At 39.3% G+C, this 22,135-nt stretch overlaps 1 protein-coding gene across 3 annotated transcripts in view; it reads left to right on the plus strand.

Annotated features, from left to right (window-relative positions):
• The window catches only part of SGCD (sarcoglycan delta), an 832,261-nt gene that overhangs the window by 631,027 nt on the left and 179,099 nt on the right, over positions 1-22,135 (plus strand). For all 3 annotated transcript variants that reach the window (XM_033096288.1, XM_033096287.1, XM_033096286.1), the window contains one exon: positions 7,856-7,957. In XM_033096288.1, coding sequence (XP_032952179.1) covers positions 7,856-7,957 — 102 coding nt within the window. The remainder of the gene's footprint in view (positions 1-7,855; positions 7,958-22,135) is intronic.

Genomic DNA, 22,135 nt, shown 5'->3' on the forward strand with positions numbered 1-22,135 from the left:
TACAAAGACCCGAAAAGGGAAGTTGAGAAAATTGCTAGCATGTTTTGTGACAGAAGGAAGGGAGACTGGCAAGAAACAAGGCTGGAGAAGAGAGCAGGTGCCAAATGAAGATGATGTTAAATAGTACATTGAGGAGTTTGCTCTTTTCCTGTGCTGATATCCTTCTATTACATTTTATCGGCTAAGCAGCTACAAAGATGGTTCAATATGTGATAGCAGAAGTGACCATTTATAGATTAAAGGGAGCAACGGTGGAGCAATCTCAAAATCTCTAACACTGACGCAGTATTCCTCAATTTGTTTCATTATTGTCTCCCCCTCTCCTGAGAGCATTAGTTTTCGAATTGTTTCCCCCACCTATGAAATATTAATAGTATAGATAATACTGTGCATGTGCTCTATACTTACGTGTATTTGTACTTTATACATAAGAAGTTGTGTGTTTGTTTGTTTGTTTACTTGCCCTCAATCACCAATTTCCATCCATTGGGGACTGCATCACTCTAGTTGGGCACACATGCTCTCATATGTTGGAATCTACCTGAGGGATTGGCCTAAGTTTTATCGTTTTTGTAATTCCCACAATGCCTTTCAAAATGCAGCTACTTAGAATGAAGAAATTCCGTCACTTAACAGGTATTTGCTGATCACATACTATGTGTCAAGTAATGTTTTAGGAACTGAGATGACAGCAAACAAAAACCTCACCCCTCATGGAGCTTACATTCTAAAGCAATCTGTGTATAGATAAAATCGTTTCGCTCTTTAATCAAAACTAAGTAATGCCTGCCACTACAGATGCTCCAGCAAGCGAGAGTCTGGAGACCTGCTTACTAAAATAAGACTTGGCGTTACTTCAAGTTTGAAAATGTGCTGACAGAATTAAAAACCTGTTTCATGCTGATATAGCAGGAAAATCAGAAGAGCAAGAAATAACACTTTCTTTAAATCAACGTAATGCTACCTCCCAGCCCCCGTCCCACAGGGCCGACAGGGCATTGCACGTCACTCAGGATTTTCAGGACATCCCAATGTTTTGCCCAGATCCAGTGGGAAGGCTCCTGGGACACTGGTCACTGTCTTTCTTCAGTAGTGGCTGAGAGAACTGTGTTCCCACCCACGTGGTCCCTTTAGGTCTGGAAAAGGGACATTCCTGGGGAAGGGAAACTTTGGAGATGCTGGAACCCTGCAGCTATGTCTGTCTGAGGTCCTACCTTGTCCTGGGAACACTGGTGGGTGTCTAGACCTCATGGGAATCACAGTTCTCTTGTCCACCCCCAGTTGGAAACTGTCTCCTCTTTTCCTTCTTGCCTCCCTTCCCAACACTTCTGGTATAGTCTATTTAATGAGAGTTAGCTTTAAAGAAGATAAGACGCTGCACTGCTTTCAGACTGCTTCTGCTTCTTTGCTGTCAACATTTCTAAGCCAAGTCATTACAAAGCCTGAGAACCTGCTTGAAATGGTGATGAAAGGGGCCAGGGGCCAACATGAGAGATATGAAGAAGGAAACAAATTACTATTTCAGTGTATTGTCCCGCCACTCTGAAATCTCTTCCTTTATTCTGTACTCATCTTGTAGAAAACTGCCTATTTGAAACCCAAGCAGCCAGTCTGGACCAGACAAAGAATAAAGAGCAGCAAATGCCATAATCCTTGACCTGGCCCAGAGAGAGTGTCTCCAGATTTTACCTACCGCTTTCCTTCCTCCCGGCCCCCCACCCCCGGGCCTTTCTCCCTGAAAGACCTTACAGGGGCCCATCCTGAATGGGGCTGAAAAAATGATGGGATTTGCTCATGTTTGTGAAAATTCCTGTGTGCCCGGCGTGGGGATTGACACTCGCGACACTACCATGTACAGGACAGCAAGGGTCCTGCCCTCGCAGGTACTGGCTCCGTCCAAGCCCAGCTATCTAGCTGCTAGAATTTTCATGTTTTGTCTTCAAGAGTATTGAAGTTTTACCATTAGCAGAGGATAAAAATGATCTATTTCTTTCTAATTACTTTGGACATAAGTATGATTCATCTGACTGGGAGGGACGTTTTGCTTCAAAACTGACCTAAACTTTCTACCTTAATAATACCCATAGCTTCTTCTGCAGTTGAAGGTAAAATTGTTTAAACAAGACTATTCTCAAGCTGTTTTGCTGTATATCTAACCCAGTCTGATTGTTGCAAAGCTATAAAGGAGACTTACTGTGGGGATATAGTCCATTGGCTACTCTAATCTGCTTTGTGTTATATTTTGAAAATAGAGGCCCATAACAAAAATTCACACTGTTTGATAGGCCTTTTCCACCACATCTTTGGGCAGGCCTGGGGACTGAGAAGGAGACCAAAAAAATAAAGTCATGATGCACAAGAATAGGAAGAAATTGTAGATGGAAGAAATAATAGAAATTTGGGAAGTTTGTAGTGAGTTTTCTACCAAAACAGGTATTTAAGAAAAGGTTAAGTTACTATTGCAAAGGAGTTAATTGACCACTGGGTCATTCTTGTACCTCCTTCACTGCTGTTCTTGGCTGTGTGCCACCTGTGACACGTGCTGTCTCAGAGGACAGGACAGAGGGGGGCTTTGTTTTCCTGTGACTCTCCATGGCTCGCAGCACGCAGTAACTGTTGGCCCTCCATAGCCAAGGGCTCCCCATCCACAGATGCAACAATCTGCATATCAAAAATATGTGGGAAAAATATTACGTTGCTGCTGACGTGTGCTATGTAGTTAGGCCCACGATGGTTACATGTGTACTGAACTTGTGCAGACTTTTCTTTGCTTGTCATTATTCCTTAAGCAATCGAGTATAACAGCTATTTACATAGCATTTACATTGCATTAGGTATTCTAAGTAATCTAGAGATGAGTTAAAATATATGGGAGAGCGTGTGTAGGTCATATGCAAATTGTGTCATTTTATATAAGGGACCTGAGCATGGATTTTGGGATCCATGGGGGGGGGTCTTAGAACCAATTCCCACAAATACTGAGGAACAACTGTATGCACACAGTAGGCTTTCTAGAAATAGCAGAGGATCAATACTGCTTATGTTCCTGTGCATAAAAGGCAACTGGGTTGTAATAAGGAGCCTCTGAACCCCTGGAAGGTGGAATAAAGATGTTCAACTGTAAGAACGGATGGCGTTAGTCTTGGGGGTTGAAGATGTCCCTCTCTGTTATTGCTGAGAATACTCACCAAATAAGTGAAACTCAAAGAGATATTAAGAAGCCCACTAGATAGCTTAAAGATATGACTTTTGCATACATTCAATCCAGTAAGAACAATGACTAAGAGTATATAGTCTGAATTGGAAAGATTTGGATTCAAATTCCTGATTCTGTCATTAATTAGCTATGTGATTTTGTGCAAGTTATTTACCAATAAATTTTCTCACATGTAAAATACGAAAAGTAATGCCTGTCTCACAGGATCATTGAGAAGATGACATGAGGTTATACGTATAGCACTTAGTATATGACAGTATAGATTCTTCTTAAAGTGTTGATCTTTAAAATAAATAGGTGAGGAGAGCTTTATTTTTTATAACTTAATTTTTTTTAAATTACAACTGGTTTTTGTAAATTAGAAAGTGCAGATAAGCAAAATTAAAAAAAAATAGAATGCACCCATATCCTGGGCATGCAAAGATATTCAATATTAACATTTATATTTCCTTCTAGGATTTTTCCTGTTATGTGCAAGTATAATGATATGTGTATGAATATGATATATATAGTTATAAATATGGCTTAAAATACTTTTTTGTTAACTGATTCTTTCACTGAATCATAGATTAGAATATTTACCCATGTTCTTAAATATTCCTCTGTAAGATTCTCATAGTATTCTATTACATCATATTCAATTACCCTTTTAACATGAAGCTTTTAGATAGTATCTATTTTTTTTTCTCTTATAATTGACATGGTGATGCACAACTCTATAATCAAATACTTTCACATTTATGTGATTATTTCCCTATGATTAAGTTCAGGAAGTAACATAATAGTTTTCAGTAATAATAAAGAAAATAAGCTAATGCATGAGAAGCAGAGTATAGTAATTGAATGAGTCATCAATAAATGTTAAGGGTAGAGGATCTATGTAAGCACTGTAAGAAAGGAAGGGAGAAATATGCTATTTGAAATAGACTTGCTAATTACCTCAAATATAATCTTTATTATAAGAATACTTAGAAGAAACAAACGGATACTTAGGAGTTCTTGTTTGTTTTATAAACACACATCATGCAAACAAGAAAAACAGTTTAGTCAGTTTGTAGATGGCAGGTTTAGTATGTGTTTCTGTGGAAAGGTCTGCTTCTCTGACTCCTGGAAATGATCAAGAATAATCCAAAATGAGATAATTAACATATCCTTTTTTTGGGGGGAGGTATATTTGCTTTTCCTTATTTCTTTTTGTTGTGGATTCTCCCTGCTGCTGTTGTGATGTGTACATGCCCTTCAGCCCGTTGCCTCTCACACTGGGTTTGAGCTGTCCCTACAAGTATCCAAAATAGAAGCATGCAGATGGCATGCTAGCCATGACAGAGCAATACTGACCTGAAGGATGTGTTGTCATCCACAGGCTGAAGTGCTGTTATGAAGGAGGGATGGGGAAACGTGCCCACCTCCCTCTTGGTCATTCACCGTCCATCATGAGGTGTCTGTACTGAATGTAATGAGGTACAGAGCACATGGCAGTGCCAGCGAGAAGAAACGATAGACACAAGGGAGAAACTGCAGAAGTCTGCACAGACGTAGCTGAGTGCTATAGGCTAGGTGGAAACTGTGGTGAACTGGACAACATATGGTTCTGAAAGGGTGGTTGCTGCTACTTCCCACCAGCTGACGGTAGTCATGGGAGAAGGTAGGCCCAGACTTGCCAGGAGTCCCAGTTTTCACGAGAAACTGAAAACCTGGATTTTTTTCAATTCAAATCATGCAATTTTCATATGTTATTGGGAAAATGGAGGAATACATTTTTTAAAGCATTTGTGGGTGTGCATGTGTGTATATGTAAATACATACGTACATACACACAAATCCTATTCTGTTTCTCTGGAGAACCCTGACTGATACACACACACACACACACACGACTCACGCATGCATACACACACGAGAGGAAACATGGTGGAGGACAGAGAGAAGCTAGACTTCCTTGAATATATCTTGTTTTGTTTATTTGACTTTGGTGCTATATAAATAGTTTACAAATCTGTAAAACAAAGTTAGACTTTAAAAAAGCAGTCATGAAAAATTGAAAGGGAGAAAAACAAGAAACAGTTGAACCTCACTGGACACCCGGTTGATGGCATAACCGCACAGAACAGAACTACTTCAAGTGACTTGGAAACCCAGCAATTTGACTGTACTTTCCCAGTAGGATATACTTCAAATACTTTCTTAAAAGACAAATTTTAAATTAATTTTCTGAATCACAGTGTTAGTAGAATAGTGGCATTTGTATTCTGAAACCGTTCTGTGTGTACTGTGGGTTGAATCAAATGAATAATCATGGTGGTGGTATTGAGAACATGGATTTTAGTATGGAAGACAGGTAATAACATTGTAAGATCTGTGAGATTAAAGGAAAACCTGCAAGTCCTGAGTTTGAATTGAAGTTTTATGTAAACTCATGGTGTTTTCTATTTAAAAACACACAACTTCTTTTCTAACCCTGTCCACAGAAGCAAGGGCAAATCCAGTAGCAATGACCTCTCAAAGCTCCCACCTTGTCATCTCCAAATACCAGTTCCCATCAAATAGCCAAGGCGTTTCACTAGAAATGGCTGCTTCCAGGCCTAGGGCAGGGCATGTGTAAGATGACCCTGGAACATCGTGTCGTACCAGAAGCTGCAGGGCCATTAACATCCACCGGGTCCTATGAAAAGGACATAGGGGTCAACGTGAAAAGGCCCCCCGAACAAGAGTAGGACAGTTAGAACATCAGTAGGGATACAATTGTGCTGGAATGAAACACATCAAAATGTTCATAGTGATATTTAAAAAGTAACAAGCTCATTGATCGTCTTGAGATTCAATGCAGTATTTTGAAGATCAATAAATAAAGAAGGAAAAATCAAGCATCCCTCAAGTTCCTATATGTTTACCCTAATTGCAGTTATAAAAACTGTAGTTTAGGGTAAACATATAGTTGATGATATACAGTTTCTCTTGATAAAATCCCACCTAATAAATAAAGAAGAAATAAAAGAATTAACACCAATTTTTAATCGCTAGTGAAATAATGGCTCCTCCAGGCAAAGATTACCAATGGCTGATGACATCACAGCCAAGTCCTGTGCCTCCTGACAGGGCAATACGCATGGTGGGCAGACAGACACCCTTCACCTCAAAAATGTCAGTGTCCTAATCTCAGAACCCACAAATACGGTACATTACGTGGCATAAGGAGAATGAAGGTTACAGGTGAAATTATGGTCGCTGATCAGGGGCTCTTAAAACGGGCAGATTACCTGGCTTATCCAGATGTGGATAAGGGGAGCAGATGACTCTTCACAGTGACTGGATGGGGAAAGACTCCACCAGCCATTGCTGACTTTGAAGGTGGAGGGGACCACACGCCCAGGAATGCGGCAGCCCCGAGAAGCTAGAAAATGTCAAGAAAGGGAGTTTCCTTTAGAGCCTCCAGGAAGAGCAGCAGCCCTGCTGATGCCTTGATTTTAGCCCTTTGAGTCCTGGGTCAGACTGCTAATTATGGAACTGTAAGATAATAAGTTTGTATTGTCTTAAGCCGTTGAGGTTTCGGTTATTCATGGTGGTATCCATAGAAAATGAATGGATTCCATTTCCCAGGATATACTCTTTGTAAAAACCTGAGCCTGAATCTGATCAAGCCTCTTGATCTAACTACCAATTTACAGGAACTCCAGGGCACAGAGGAAAACCTTATAGGAAATTATGGCAACGTTCAGCAAAATCTAGACTTTGGGCAATGCTGTTGGAAAAATGACATGTTTCGTTTATCAAATCAAGTGTGTGTGTTTGTGTAAGGGAAGAGGGTGAGGGAGAGACTCACTGACAGGAGATGACCTAATGTTCTGTGTATCAACCAGTTGCAGTGTGGAACTTGATTTAAAGACAATAAAGAGAGAAAATGAATATTAATCAAATCAAACATTGGCACTGGGTTTTTTATTTTAAGAATGATTGTTTTGGGTGTGGTAATGGTATTGTAGTTATGTTGAAACAAAGAAAGGGTGGTATGGTGGATGCAGTAGATAACAATAGACAAATTGAGAATTGTTGAAGATCAATAATAGGTACATAGATGTTTGCTTTTTATTCTTTCTGCTTTGTATATATTTTCATGTTTTCATAATAAACTATTAGTTAAAATGTTACTAACTCATTTGACTTTGTGTTGTGAGCCAAACACACTTATGTGCAAAGACTAGATTTGACCAACAGATTGCCAGTTTGAGATTTCTACGTAGTTTAGGGAAAAGGATCTTTCCCTTTAACCTTTCACTTTAATCATCATTTTCTCTCTTCCCACTCACCTGCCACCTCCATTCTTTCTGCACTGCCTAGCAAAAAGGACCGCCTTCCTCTGGGCAAGTGAATGACTGGCGGGCATTATAAATTGCTTGAAATAGAATTTTCTTAGAATAAGTGAGCAAAGAGGGTGGTACGCATAATTGCATTGAACAATGCCTCCTAGTATTTTATGTGTTTTGTGTGTTGTTTTTTTAAACCAACCTCCCTCTTTCTACCCTCTTAAAAAGAAAAAAGAAAAAGAAAAGCAATATCTTTGTTTCAATATTTGAAAGCCTGAGGTGTTTTGAAATTTTGAGTAATTGCATTTTCCTTGTTATCTCTCTGCCTCTATTTCAGGATGGAATGGGAAACTTGAGAATCACAGAAAAAGGTCTAAAGCTAGAAGGCGACTCAGAATTTTTGCAACCTCTCTACGCCAAAGAAATCCAGTCCCGACCGGTAAGTTTCCACTGAGAGAAGGAATTATTATTCCTCCGGAATCTGAATCTGGGGAAATTTATCTTGCCATCAGCAGAGCATAAAGGGTGGAGCAGGGGGTGATATCACAGGTAATGGGGTGCATTCAAATCTGAAGTCTTGAGTGTAATCACAGCTCAGTTAAAGGACTGAGGCTCGGAGAAGTAGCACATCTACAGCTACACAGTGATGAAGTAGCAGGGCAAAGACTTCCACTCAGAAATGTAACTCTGACCGCTTTTCTGTTAACTACGCCTCCTACCCTAGCTTTTTCTATTATTGTTTCTCTTTTTTCCACGATCGAAGTGATTCCTAGATACCTTACTTTTATTAACCAATATTATCAAAATTAATTTTTGTTTATGAGTGTTTGTTTTAATTGGTTTTTGTTTCTTTGGTTTTATTTTTGTTTTGTTTTGTTTTTTTTTAGTGGGGTGGTAGAATTTGCTGGTTGGAAGGAATTATTAATGCATTTGCTTTGCCTGGATTGATTTTAAGCATTTAATACCTGTTATATGCATTGCTCTTGATCTATATTTACTTCTCTCATCCTGGCACGTTGGTTAGTTAAATCATCAGTTTAAGTTACTAGTTTTACTTGAGATGAATAATTTTACCTATATTAAACTTGTTTAACTCGTGAGTTTGGACTGACCATTCCCCTCTAATGATATTGGCCAGATAGTAAATATTTAAGGCTTTTATTTTTTACAACTCTTTAAAAAGCTAAACAACATTCTTACCTCAAGGGCCATACAAAAATAGGATGTCGCTACAGTTTGCCCATCTCTCTCACTTATATTAGTGATATTTCCATAAATATATAAGTGTTCTGGCCGGATTGCATGTGGTACAAAAAAGCAGACTTTAAGATTATGGATAGACTCGTTGATATGTGTTATGTAAAAAATCCTGAAGAAAATTTCCTTGGTGTAGAATTAGAGTTAAATATAGGAATCAAATACAGAAATGTGTTTTAGAAGACTTGAAAAAAGGTACCTGGTATTTCTCTTAGGGCTTCATGTAAGAATTGAGCTTTGCATTCTATTCTGTACTTTTTTTCCTCCAAATAATACATTAACAATAATTTTTTATATCTAAATATTTAAAAGTTTAAAAGCTTTTTTGAGGGATAATGTTGTAGAATAAACAACACATACTTAGAATGTGCAATTCGATAAATATTCACATATGTGTATACATGTGAAACCATCACCACCATGGAGATGATGAATGTATTTGTCACTTCTAAGAGTTTCTCCATGCCCCTTTTTAATTGCTTCATCCTGTGGCATCTACCCTGCTGCCCCGACCCCTGTCCCCAAGCAACCAATGAGTTACTTTCTATCCTATACGTTTCTTTGCATTTCTTAGAACTTTATATAAAAAGCATCAGACAATTTACATAGCTAAATAATTTTAAGAATAAACTGTGTAAGTAATTTTATCAAGATCTCTTTTTAACCATCTATTTGATATCCAGCTTAAAGAAGAATAAGGATTTTTTTTTTTTTATCAGCAATTGAGCTGTGTCTTGGTTTGGCTGGGGAGAAATATTAGAAGTGGCTCAGGGCATAAACGTTTACTATTTCCTTTTTGGATGACATCAGAGCACAGGGAAGGGATAGAGAATAATTTATTAGGCATGGCAACAAAGGTAGAATTAGTCTTTCTTTGAATTGTCACAAAAAGTGAAAACATATATGTTGGATCAAAAAGGCAAAAGAATAAAAAGCCGGTGCCTTAGTTTCTGTGGCTCCCCTTCCCACAAGCACAGGGACAATTGCCAGCGGAATGGAATTGGGGTTCTGGTAGCAAAGAAGGCCATGGGAAGGACTGCTGGGCAGGCAGTCAATAGACTTTGCCACACTTAACTGAATTACCTGCTCACATGATGCTCACGTGAACCTCTCATGTAGCAGCTTTCCTTCTCCACCTCGCATCTTCCACTTATTGGTTTTTTTCTGATACCCCTGACCATTGCTTACAGACCGTCTCTGGAAGATGGTAGAATTCTCTGTAGAATTCTCTGCAATATCATTTCTCCATCGATCATGGCTGCTTCAGTTTCATGGGATGTCTCCTGGTTCCCCCATTATAAAGACATCAGTGCCCAGTTGAACGAGATCACTCAGCCCCTCCAAGTGAGGATAACTAATGAAGCAACACGAGTTCATTTTGGTGTTGTGTTTCATTGATCTGAGAGGAATTCAGATTGGTTAAGTAATCCACACAATGTTCAATACTGTATCTGATTTCATTATTGAAGGTTGCAACCCTGGTAAAGTCACTACAAGTTGATTAGTGTGACAGCAATCACTTTTGAAGATAAACTGATGAGAAAATGTTCATCTCTGTAAATCTTCCATCTGGGAACTGAATGAAAGCCCTGGGATATTCTACCTTTAGCCACATAGATGCATAGCTTCTAAGTAGTAAATTATCATGCCACTCAGAAAATATATTGTAAAGGACACACACTAAATTAACTATGTTGTCATCACATCCAAAGACCAGCCTGTCCCTAGAAATACTACTTGAATGCATTAGCACAGAAATTTGTAAAGTTAAGGGATACCGTGCCAAAAAAAAAAACCCTCTATGTTTAAATCCCTATTTCCATGTGATAGGCAACTTTTTAATTGCTAAATACAACTACAGATTTTGGGCAGGAGCAGTAGTTCATAAATTGAATGACTACTAAGGAGACCTTTAATCACACAGTGTCATTTTGGACCAAAATGGCAGCCCCCTACTTCTCTGGAGAGGCTTCTTACCCATGCTGCTGGAACTAGATGGTGCTCGTGAATAACTTAACATCAGGTGATAAAAGAGGACACTCACATTTATTGACCATCTCCTTCGTGTCCGGCCTACAGCAGTGGGAAAGTTGCACAGTGAATTTTTCCCCATCTTCATTTCGAACTACACTTGGAGTGGGTATAAGGGTCCTAGCCCGTTGCTCTATTGAATTTAGAAGGTCAGGAGAACAGAGGGTAGCAAAAGAAGTTAGAAGAGGGATTTAAAACGTTAATTTACTTTAAGAGAATAAAGTAGAAACCTATTTTATAACATTTAAGGGTATTTATATGCCTTTCAAATGTTTTTATCCTATAAAAATTCACCAATTTTAAGATGTTCTGCCTTCTAAAACGTGTATAAAATTATGAAGTCAAATCTAAATGGGGTTCTTAGAAGTTGCCTATACTGACAGAAAATATAACAGGATGGTGAAACCTATGTGCTGTGTTGTTGGACGTGGGTGGCAAGCAGTGCTACTATTTGACAGATTAGTGATCTTTGAGCACTTTCTTCATTTGGCAAATCTTTGCTTTCTTACCGGGGCAATTGAGATGATATTCATACCTACCTCACCGGTAGTTATAAATAAGTAAGATAATGTTTGTTAAATCCTTAATTCAGAACCTGGCATGAAGTGAGTGCTCCAGAAATTGTAGCTCCTGCTCTCACCCCTTCTCCTGATGACGACGACGACGATAATTTTCACGATCAACATCATCGTCATGTAGCCCACATCTCATCTGATGTTTGAACTTACTCTGATCCCAGTGGTCTTTCATCCTCTTCTTCACTGTCTTCTTAATCACAAACTCAGTGCCTTCTAAGGAAATCCACTCACGTTCCATACCTTTTAAGTTAAAATTTTTCTTTCTCTGAGTTATACTCTTACAGTGTTCAACTCACTTTTTTCTCATTTTTCTACTTAAAAAGTTTTGCTGGCTCTGGCTGGCACTCATAGATTACTGACACAGTCTTAGGAGGTGGGGGGGGGAAGTAGTTTTATGGTGTATGCCAAGTACCTTACAAATATTTGTATAGTTTGAGCCAGTAACGATATTTCCATTCATTTTATGATATAGAAAAAGTAAAACATAGTAAAATACTAAAGATTAAAATACACACACAGGCCAGTTGCTTTACAAAAACCAGTTTGAATGTTGGTTCCTAGTAAAGTCTGCATTCCACATATGAAATGGAGTTTGATGGTATCCAAGTTTGTTAATATTTATGAAAGTTGAAAAACTACTATATAGTCCCTGAAACTTTGAGCTGGTCATCCTCACCATGGATTTCCAGATTTTTACCTATCATGTCTCTGTTGTAGGAAAGGCTGAGTTTTTTGTTTGTTTTTTTTTAATTCTATTTTTATTTTAATATGATGTGAATTGAGACTTATTCCATCAACCTGAATTACCAACACTTATCTAGGATGGAAGTTGAAAGAATTCAGTTAGAATTCAATTAGACCAGTAACTTCATTTAATGTAGGAGGCCTGAAGGCCCAGAAAGGAGGTAGGATTTACCCAAGTTATACCCCCAGAAAGTCAGAACTGAAATCCAGGATGTCAGTATCCTTCCACATCAACATGCTGTTCATGTGATAATTAATTTTCTCATGACACTGTGTTTAGGAAAATAAATTGAGTTATACATGGCTATTTTCCTCTCATGAGGAACAACTTACTGAAATTCAAAAGCACTAAGAAAAGGAAAATATAAACAATAGTGGATAATACAAGACCGAGCTTAATTATGGCTGATCTAATCACTGAGATGAGATTCTCTACTTCATAAATTTAGTATGAAGGTTAAATGAACTAATTTGAGTGACCCACCTTATAAACTGTTAAATGAACTATTGATATGAAGGCTTATGACAGAAGGTACACTCTGCATCCAGCCCACAGGTAAGAGTTTATTTCCCTCATGCGGTGTCTTCCTTTCAATATGAATTTGTTTATAATAATCAGGTATCTGAAGATTTGACATTTTTAAAAAAATTTCCGTTTTCTGATTCTCAGGAAAAACCAGAAAATCTGGCCAAGTGGTTTGATATTCCTAAGGAGCTGAGTAGCAGCCGCCTCCGTTAGTCTGACAGTTGTTCTCCAGTTTGCCACAGTCTCCATCAGTCACTATTGTCTCCTCCCTAACTTCTTAACTCATTTGTATAATAGGCCCCTGAGGCCCCTTGAGGGTGCAGTTGAGGATATATATGTCTCATCCTGCAGGACTCCAGGAATTAGGTTGACTTCTTAGGATTCATCGTCATTCACGACTCACTATTCCTCACTTCTTATTCCTCTTTTGCCTCAATTTCTCCTAGTGGTCTGGCTCCTGTGGGTTTTGAAACAATACGCAAGCTCAGTGACAAGGATTAGCCATCTCAGAGCTTCTGGAGACCGAGGCGCTGGACCACTGCAGCCATGCCCTGCCCTGAGTCTCCCAGAATACACCTCCTTTTGGTCTTTTTCCTTCTCACCACTACAGAACATGAATGGGGAGGAGGCAGACAGGGAGAAAAAAAGGTGAAATTTTGGATTTGGTGTGCTCTGCCTGAGGCAAAAAAAAAAAAAGCAGGATGGCAGGTGAGCACCCGCCATGACTGAAGAGACTCCACTGACGTTTTCATTGTGATGAGAAGAGCCGTGTCTCCAGTTAGTTTAGAAACCAAATGAAAGCTTCTCCTCAGTGAGCAGAACAGCTTCAAGTCCCCAGTGAACATATTGCACACAAAACAGTACTTTCCATGCCACGTGCATGGAACATGAACATCTTGCTGTCTTTAATTAAAAAGTTAACTGGACCGTGAAGTATTGCCCGAGTAAGTAAAAGTGATTTGTAACTAAGTCAGAGGGATACATTAGATGTCTTTGCATTTCTTTGCTCACAAATAAATTATGGAGATGATTTAAAAATGGGAGGGTCGCCTCTAAGCCCATCTGCACTGTGACGCTGATTGCCATTCCTGAAATGCATCTTTGTTTCTACATGTCATAATTGATTGTGGACAGTCCTGTCAACCAGCTGCTTACTCTTCTTTTTTAAACAGATACACAGACTTTGAATAGGGCGACTCTTAATACTATGGTCGGTTGGTTTACTCATCCTGGGGAACAGAGATCATTATTTAGAGACTTTTGGTTGCCATAGAATTAAAACAGGCGGATGGGCTTTTTGTTCTTCCTTTAATTTGGAAGAAATTGACTGTGGGTGCTTTTCTGAAATGAAGTTCATGCTGGAAATGTAAGAGTGACTGAGGGCTTTGGTCGGATCTCAGTTATAACTACAGCAGCCAGAGTTTTGGTAGAAGAAGGTCCAACTTTCAAATGAGGCTGAGACTGGCTAATTGTATGATTTGAGGGTCACTGGGCAGATAGCTCCCCACACTTATTCTTCTTACCTGTCATGGTGTCCAAAAGTCCATCATTATAATCTCCTTTGTTTGAAGACTCAGGAATTTGTATTCATGCCAAACCCACACTGCAAATACCCCTGCCCCCCATGCACATATACATTTCCACAAAGGATTTGAAGTAGCTTAAAAGAAATATGTGCAGTAACATATAATAAGAAGAGATATAACGGGTTCTGGTCAGGAAACATAAAAGTTAGAATAGAAGGCGGAGGTGAAGGCAGCTCAGTGGAATCCAACGGACTGGCCAGAGCGTCCATGTAGTTGTTCTTGCTAAGCCTGGCATTTTGCATGAAGTTTCCAAACAGAGGGACACGGTCTCTGGGATGAAACCTTGTGTCTATACCCTCCGGAGATTAATACAATGGCTTGGCCGGGGAGGACATTGGTGTTCTAGAAAGTCCACTAGATTCAAAGTTAGAGGATCTGAGTTCTCTTCTTGTCAGTGCTGATGTGATCTGCCCTAAGCACTTAGCAAGGCATTCCTCTTCTCTCCGTTTCTTTATCTGTGAACTAAAGGGGTTGGACATGACCAGTGCTTTCCTAAACTTTTTTTTTTTAAACCGTGGAATCTTTTTTCAAGTCAAATTGTACTTGGAACCCCCAAAATGGGGGCAGATGGAAGCTGAGCTGCTGTGCTTGGGGGTTGGGGTACTGCAGCCTTTTGTCCTGCCCACCCCATCTCCCTGTCACAAGATGCCAGGGCCCTGAGGCTCCACACACCACAGTCTGAGAACTACCAGACTGCATGAAAACCTAGCCTCACTTCATCTCTAGGTCTCTGCTCCAATGGTCGTTCCTCATGGATACTCTTCCTGATCACCCATTGAAAAGCTATCCCTCAGTAACTTCATTTTTTTTGTCATTATATCATATGTTAATTACTCAATTATATTAATTTCTATCTATATATAATATGTATATATTATTCAATTAAATATCTATACACTTACATGTTTTGCTTATCCTATTACTATACAGTGATGGCAGGGACAGAGAAAGGCAGTTAGTAAGTGATGGATTAAGACCCTGGCTCCACCATGTACTAGCTGTGTTACCCTCAGTCAAATTACTTGACCTTTCCTGTGGCTCATTTTCCTCATCTGTAGAACAGGCATGATAACAGCACTACTGCATAAGCTTATTTACAACATCGAGAGAGTTTATTTTATAAAACAATGCCTTAGGTATAAAGGACTGTGTAAAATTGCAATACAATTTATCATTATTAACATTTGTTAATATTATTATTTGCTTTGTTTACCACTGTATCCCTAGTTCTTAGACTAGTGCCTGTCACATGGAAGGAAAGCATTTTTTTGAATGAATGAATGAATGAATGAATGTTCTGTTAGGATCCTTCTTTCTCAAAGATTCTATAGGAGCCTCTCAGGCAGGGAAATAAAGACAAATTTCTCTTTTATAGGCACTTACAAATTGGTTAAATGTCTGTATCGGCCACATGTTTGCACTTCTCTTCCCCATCACGATGGCATATCAGCATCATCTATAACTCTTGTTTTCAGGAACGTCCCACCCACCTGTAATGACTACTTGGTGCAAGTCTGCCTTTCGTTTATTTCATAAGTAACATCTGAGAGGGAAAAGTACACCTCAAAGTCTATCGTGATTTGGTTTTCTTCTTTTCATGGTAGGAAGAGTCCTACTTCGGCTATGTGGCATCCCACAGCCAGTAATACTTGCTCAGTATTTGGGGAGAAGGATGGAGAGAGAAGCTAGCTTTAAGGAAGAAGCATGTTTTAATACATCCTTAAAAGTTTTGTTGTTTTTCACTTCTAAAGCGTTGGCAAAAAAAAAAAAAGTGAGTTTAAAAGTATCATTTTCTTAATACTGCAATCAAAATATGCTCACCTTCTGGAGACCCCTAGCATGTCCAACACTTAATAATTGCTGTGGGTGCATTTCACTGCTAGTCTTAATTTTTAAAAACTTATTCATTGTCAAAAACACTGATAATTTTTCAGAAGATGTCATTTCAGATGGCCAAGAAAATACTTCTTTGCCATCTGAAATTATAATCAACTGCTCACTCTTACTCTGATTTTGTGATCTCCGTCAGCAGCTGAGTGTAACCTTTTGATGCAGTGCTCTGTAAATTATTACCAGTGATGTTTTAAATGGCAGCTACCTAAATTGTTAAGTGTGGGACTTTCTATTTCCAGAATGATTCTATTTTTATCAACCATGATTCTCCCTCTAGGCAAATACCAAATGGTCCACAAAGCAAACGAGCCTTTTAAGACTGATCAATATGTTTTTACACTTACTTGTTGCATCTTGGAGGGAGTAAGACGTAGACTGTGATAAAAATCATCATGTTGTAAGAATAAGACAAATAGATTACCCTGTTTTTTCCTTGCTTGTTACAGTAAGGTAGAGTTTTCTACCTAGGAAACCACAACTTCCATTTTGTACCACCAGAGTCATGGAAATAAAAGTGTCATCTCTCTACAGTAAAGGACAAGGACAGAGGGTACGAGAATTGCAGTTTTCCACTATCAAGCTCTGTACATTGGTTTGGTGCCTCGGTTATGGCTCAAGAAGTTACGTTAAAAAAATATTGGAGGAATATTACGGAAAGGTGAATTATCCTTAGATGAGAAATGGAGCTGGCTTTATTTTTAAGTTATTAATTCATGAGTGTTTATATCACTAGATGGATACATAGTTCTCATGTTTGTTTATGACCAGTTGTTAACAAACCAAGGTTTTTAATTTATTTCTTAGCATTCTTGATAATTTTTTGACTTGTCTTACCATGAAGAGTTTTCTGAGTTGTGGAGTTGACCCCTATGCTTTCTCTGGCTGCCCCAGAGTTCACCAAATCGCAGAGTATTTCTTTCATGATATCGTAGCAGCACCCCCGTGAGGGAGGTACAGGAATAAGTTTAATGAAAGGAAAACAGGATGTGACAACATGACATACAACAGAGTTGGTATAAAAGATGGGCAACACCAACGTGTGGATTGTGTGAGACAACTGCCCACTCTCAGTGGGGGAAGGGAGTGGGGATGTTTCTGTCAGGGTTCCTACCATCACAGCTCATCCAAGGGCTGAGGAGCCTGTGGAATTCAGCAGCCTTGATTATACAAGAAAGTTACTTCATTTTGTTTTGGAAAGTTGGCCCATATGGCAAAAAGTGCAACTGTCTTAAAAATCACCCTTGGGAGGTCTAAGTCACCAAAAAGTATAGTATCTGTGGCTTCAGGTGCACAACCTTGTACAGTAACTCTAATGGTCAGGAGAACCATGGAGGCTCCGCTGAGTAGAGGAATAAAAGACTGTGCTGCAGATGTCTGGACCATTGTGTTCCTGAGATAACAAATTGCTACCCGGAAATGGGGAATGGTTAGAAAATGTTCAAGTGTTGCTGAGTGCCTGCAGGGCTTTTGCTGTTCTGTTTTAATATTGACTATCTATGATTTTAATGCATATTAAAAGATTTGCTATTATGGAGATTAAGTGAACTAATACATGCAAAATCACCTAGCAAAGAGCCTGGCTCATAGTAATTGCTCATAACTGTTTTCTGAATTTGAATCTCCATAATACATGACTATGCCCTCATGGTGTAAGAGCGAACAGCCACAGTGCTAATGCAAAGTTATGTCGTTTATTCCGTGCAGTAACCCTAGGCAGGATCTATCATTTTGATCTTCTATTTAGAGATGAGCAGTCAAAGGCTTAGCAAGGCTTAGGAAGAACACGTATGTAATATTCCAACCTGTGTTGTCTCTAACCCCATGTTCTTAACCGGTGGTTATCCGGGGACCATACACAGATGTTGGCTTATGCTGTTGGCCTAACTGATTTTTCCTGCAACCCAAGGAAACATGCAGGTGCTTGTCAGTTTCATGAAGAAGAGAGCATCTTATTTCCTTCCTTTGCCACCTGCTGTTTCTCTGGCCATTCCCCACATCCCTTCCGATGGCCTCTTCTCTATAGTTTTCTCTCTTATGCAGTCACAGCTTCCTATGGAGACCATTTGTTCTCCATTCCAACCACAGATCTCCTAAATTATGCCATCTCCTTCTACACCATTACTTCTCCTGGTCACGCCTTCTGTTAGAATTGTATACAGCATCTACTTGAAAATAATCAAGGATCCACGTGCTAATGAAATCTGACTCACGAAAAATGCCATGATCTTCTAGAGATCTTAGGTTCTATAGATATGATTTTACCCAGAACCTCAGACTATAAGTTGCTGGTTTTTCTCATTCGGAGCCCATCAAAATGAAACAAATGCGAACTCATAAAAACCTATAGAAATTCCAAATTTCCAAAGACCTGGCCTTTCTTAGCTCTGGATCCTTATTTGAAACTACAGAACACAGGAAATATGAGGTACTATTTTCTCAATTCTTCCAGTTCTCCAAATACTTAGTATCATCTTAGATTCATAGGAGAGAAGTTAATTCATTATAGATAGTGGATGCCTCAGGGCATTAGGGCTTAATTACCTGTGAGAATCCCTCTGGAGAAAGGATTCTCTCTTCTTCATTCTGAATTCAACTTCTCTTACAAGTTCTTCAGGTATAAGAACAACACCCCACTGCCATTCTTATTGCCATTCCTTGAACTATCCCATCATTTCTTATCAACCCAAACTGATGTATTTGCAATATGCTTAAAAATACAGTACCCCCACAATGCAGTAAGTGTTTTTAGATAAAATTTTCTTCCTCTTTTAAGATGAACACTTTTCTTCCATCTCCTTCAGATATTATGGAGGGTTTGCATATCAGTTAGTGTAAGACCATTAATTTGTGTATTTTCTTGGTCCAATAGTCATTAATTGCAGCCTAGGCAATAACTGACGTCTTCCTGAAGATGTATTAATATGTTATTTAATGAAGACACTGTATTTGTACACCATCTCTGTGTCCATCATTCTGTGTTTTTTTGTTTTGTGTGTGTGTGTTTAAAATTTACATGATGAACTTGTCTGGTCCTACCCACCTCCTCTGAACCATCAGATGTGCCCCACATTGTACAGTCAGGAGTGCACGCCGTGGAACCCTAACCCCTCCATGTGCTCATACAGTCTTAGTCTCACCCTGCTTTCCCTAGCCCATCCTCTACTCCATTTTCTAAGCTCTTCTCAGCCTTCCTCACTTCCTCACTAAATCATCCTTCTGCTTGTGGCCTTGCCCTAAGCTGGTTTCTTACACTCAGTGTTGCTTCATCAACTTTGCAAGGTACTTTCTGCCTCGACTATGGTGGGGTGAGTTCTCCCTGTTTGACTCTATAGCCTTCAGCCATCCTAGGTTATCACCCCACCTGGTCTCCATGGTAGTCTCCCTGTGGAGATGCTCTCTCTAGATACCTCCATTGGCATGGGAAGACTTGCAACAGGGTGATTGTGAAGGCAATATAACATAGTAGCAAAGTAAACGTGATTTAAAGATAGACTGAAACTGGGTTTGAAGCTTGGCTTTGGTACTTAACTAGTTTTGTAATTTGGGCTGTTTTACTTAACAGCTCAAACGTTAGTCTCTCTGTCCATGACTATAAGGTAACCAATAGTAGAGTTGTTTTGAAAATTAAATGAGAAAACATATGCAGGTGCCTAGAACGGTGCCTGGTGCTTAGCTCATGTAAATGGTCACTATTATAATGAAAGGCTTCGTGGTAGAAAAAAACCTGGAGACTGGTCTTGGAAGATCAGTACTAGTTTGGACACGTCTGTGTCACTGAAAATATAAATAAAGTTCCTTATACTCATCTGTGTTCACTAATTCCAGTTACATTGGTCAGATGATGACTTTGAATCCTGCCAAAATTGCACCTTTTAAGCTGAAGCAAATGGGAAGGGAAATCTCTCTTTCCCAAAAGCCATTTCCCAAGAGGTGTCTATTCAACCCATGCAAATGCCGCTGTGATGGGCATATCACACACCAGCGTTAGCCTTAAAGAATGATACCGGGGCTGTTGCCTCTCGTTTCCCGGGGTGTACCCACAAGGAAAAAAGAAACAAAAGCAAAGGTAGGTAGCCCCACTTGGTACAGTTGATTGACTTTAATAGGTCCTGATTATGCTGCTCATATTCCATGAAATTAAAAAGCTTACAAATGTTATGAGCCATTACCCTTCCATTTAAGGGAGCTTATGACATGTTAGCAACATTTAATGAAATTCCTTTCAAAATGCCATCGGCAGACTCAGTGAGAGTCCATGTTGAAATTCAACGTGAAGAATGGTCTGAGAAAGTTTGTTCTCTACCTGCCTGACTTTGTAATGTGGAGACCCACCTCAAGGCCAAAAGAAGTTTCCCGTCAGTCAGAGGTGATCTGCAGGTATCAGGAAGTGTTCCTGCTTTGACTGTGAGAGTGTTTTCCAGTTTAAGAAGAGTTTACAAAGACTGCCCCATTTGTGTTTGTGCTGACAGTGGGAGCTCAGAATAGCCTGCATTTATTTACATTGACACATTTAAAAACCTAAGTTCTTTCTATTGAATTCTGTCTCTACCTGTTGACGATCTAAAAACATTCTAGCAAATATTCCAAGAAGTTAGTGCCTGCCCTGTCTTCAGTGAGCTGTCATAATTTGGGAGATAAGACTTTGTGAAAGAGGACAATTAAAGCATAGGAAATGAGATGATTAAATCTTGGATGTCGTGGTACTGAATACGCAATATAATTTCAGGAAATAAAAATATTGCAGAGAGTTGAGTGGGAGTTTTTCTAGAGTATAAGAAAGATAAACAGTGGGCCATAAGTTATTTAGGAAGTATTAACACTGTCTGTTAAATTGTTCATTTTAACTTTTATGATGGGGATATTTCATGGCAATATCCATTTATTTTGTCTGTTTATTCGGAAGGATTACTGATCATATCACTGTCTTGTTGGTGACATCTCCTACTACTTGTTGAGATCTTAATGGGTCATGAAGTGTACCATGTACTTTCTATCCATTTTCCTTAAATCCTCTTGGCAATCTTAAAAGGTAGATCGCATTACCTCCATTTTATAAGTGAGCAGAACTCAAGGGCAAACTAGGTCCTTTTCTCCAGTTGGTATATGGAGCAGTTGCAATTCAAATCCAGGTACAAATTACCCCAAAGCATCTGTTTCCTACCTCGATATCCATCTGCTTTGGAGAACAGATTATGTCAGGGCAGCCCCCATCCTATCCCACTGCATTGGGAGCTCTTTGCAGGAGTCCTGTTGTAGGACTCACATTATATTCATTTATCGTAGCGCTTGACACTCCACAAGTACGTGTTTTATAAATATGTGATTGGTGTGTTAAATAAGCACAACTCATAATGTAGTTAATGTACATCTTTATTTTTGTCTTCACCATTTCTTTGAAATTTGAGTTGGCAACACCCATATGAAAACTAGGGCAGTTCCTGGTGGGTTCTCTGCCACTTAAAAGTTGTAAGCAGTATGGTGGTACCTTATAGGACAAAACATAGCCTCCGTTTGGAAATTTTACATGTGTCATCTAAGATATTTGTAGATTCAAGCCTCATTCAAAATTAGGTGTTTCTTTCTTTTCCCTTGATACAGCCTTTAGTTGGTGATTCCTTAGTTTTGGGAGTAGGAACAGGGTTCGTTGCAGTTGTCTCCACTCGCATCGTCTCCTGATTTGCCAGCTGCTGGCTATCATTTTAGACCCTGTCAGGGTGGTGATGGGGGTAGAAAATGGGACAGTTGTCACGTGCCCAGACTGGTAGATGACAAAGCGGACCTCTTCCCTTATTCAGCGTTTTCTGAATTATTTGGAGGTACCCAACCCTGGAAGTGTGATTCATCTCCGACTCCTGTGGAAAAAGCAGATGAAGCATTCTATCCGGGGACAAGGTGCTTCACCCCTTCTATTCCACATGAAAACGTCTTGTCTCCCAAGTAGACCCTTTGACAGGACTTCTGATGACTCCAGGACAGCTGTCTCTCCTACTCGGCCCATGTCT

Source organism: Rhinolophus ferrumequinum, chromosome 24, assembly GCF_004115265.2.
Source record: "Rhinolophus ferrumequinum isolate MPI-CBG mRhiFer1 chromosome 24, mRhiFer1_v1.p, whole genome shotgun sequence".
Lineage (NCBI taxonomy): Eukaryota > Metazoa > Chordata > Mammalia > Chiroptera > Rhinolophidae > Rhinolophus > Rhinolophus ferrumequinum.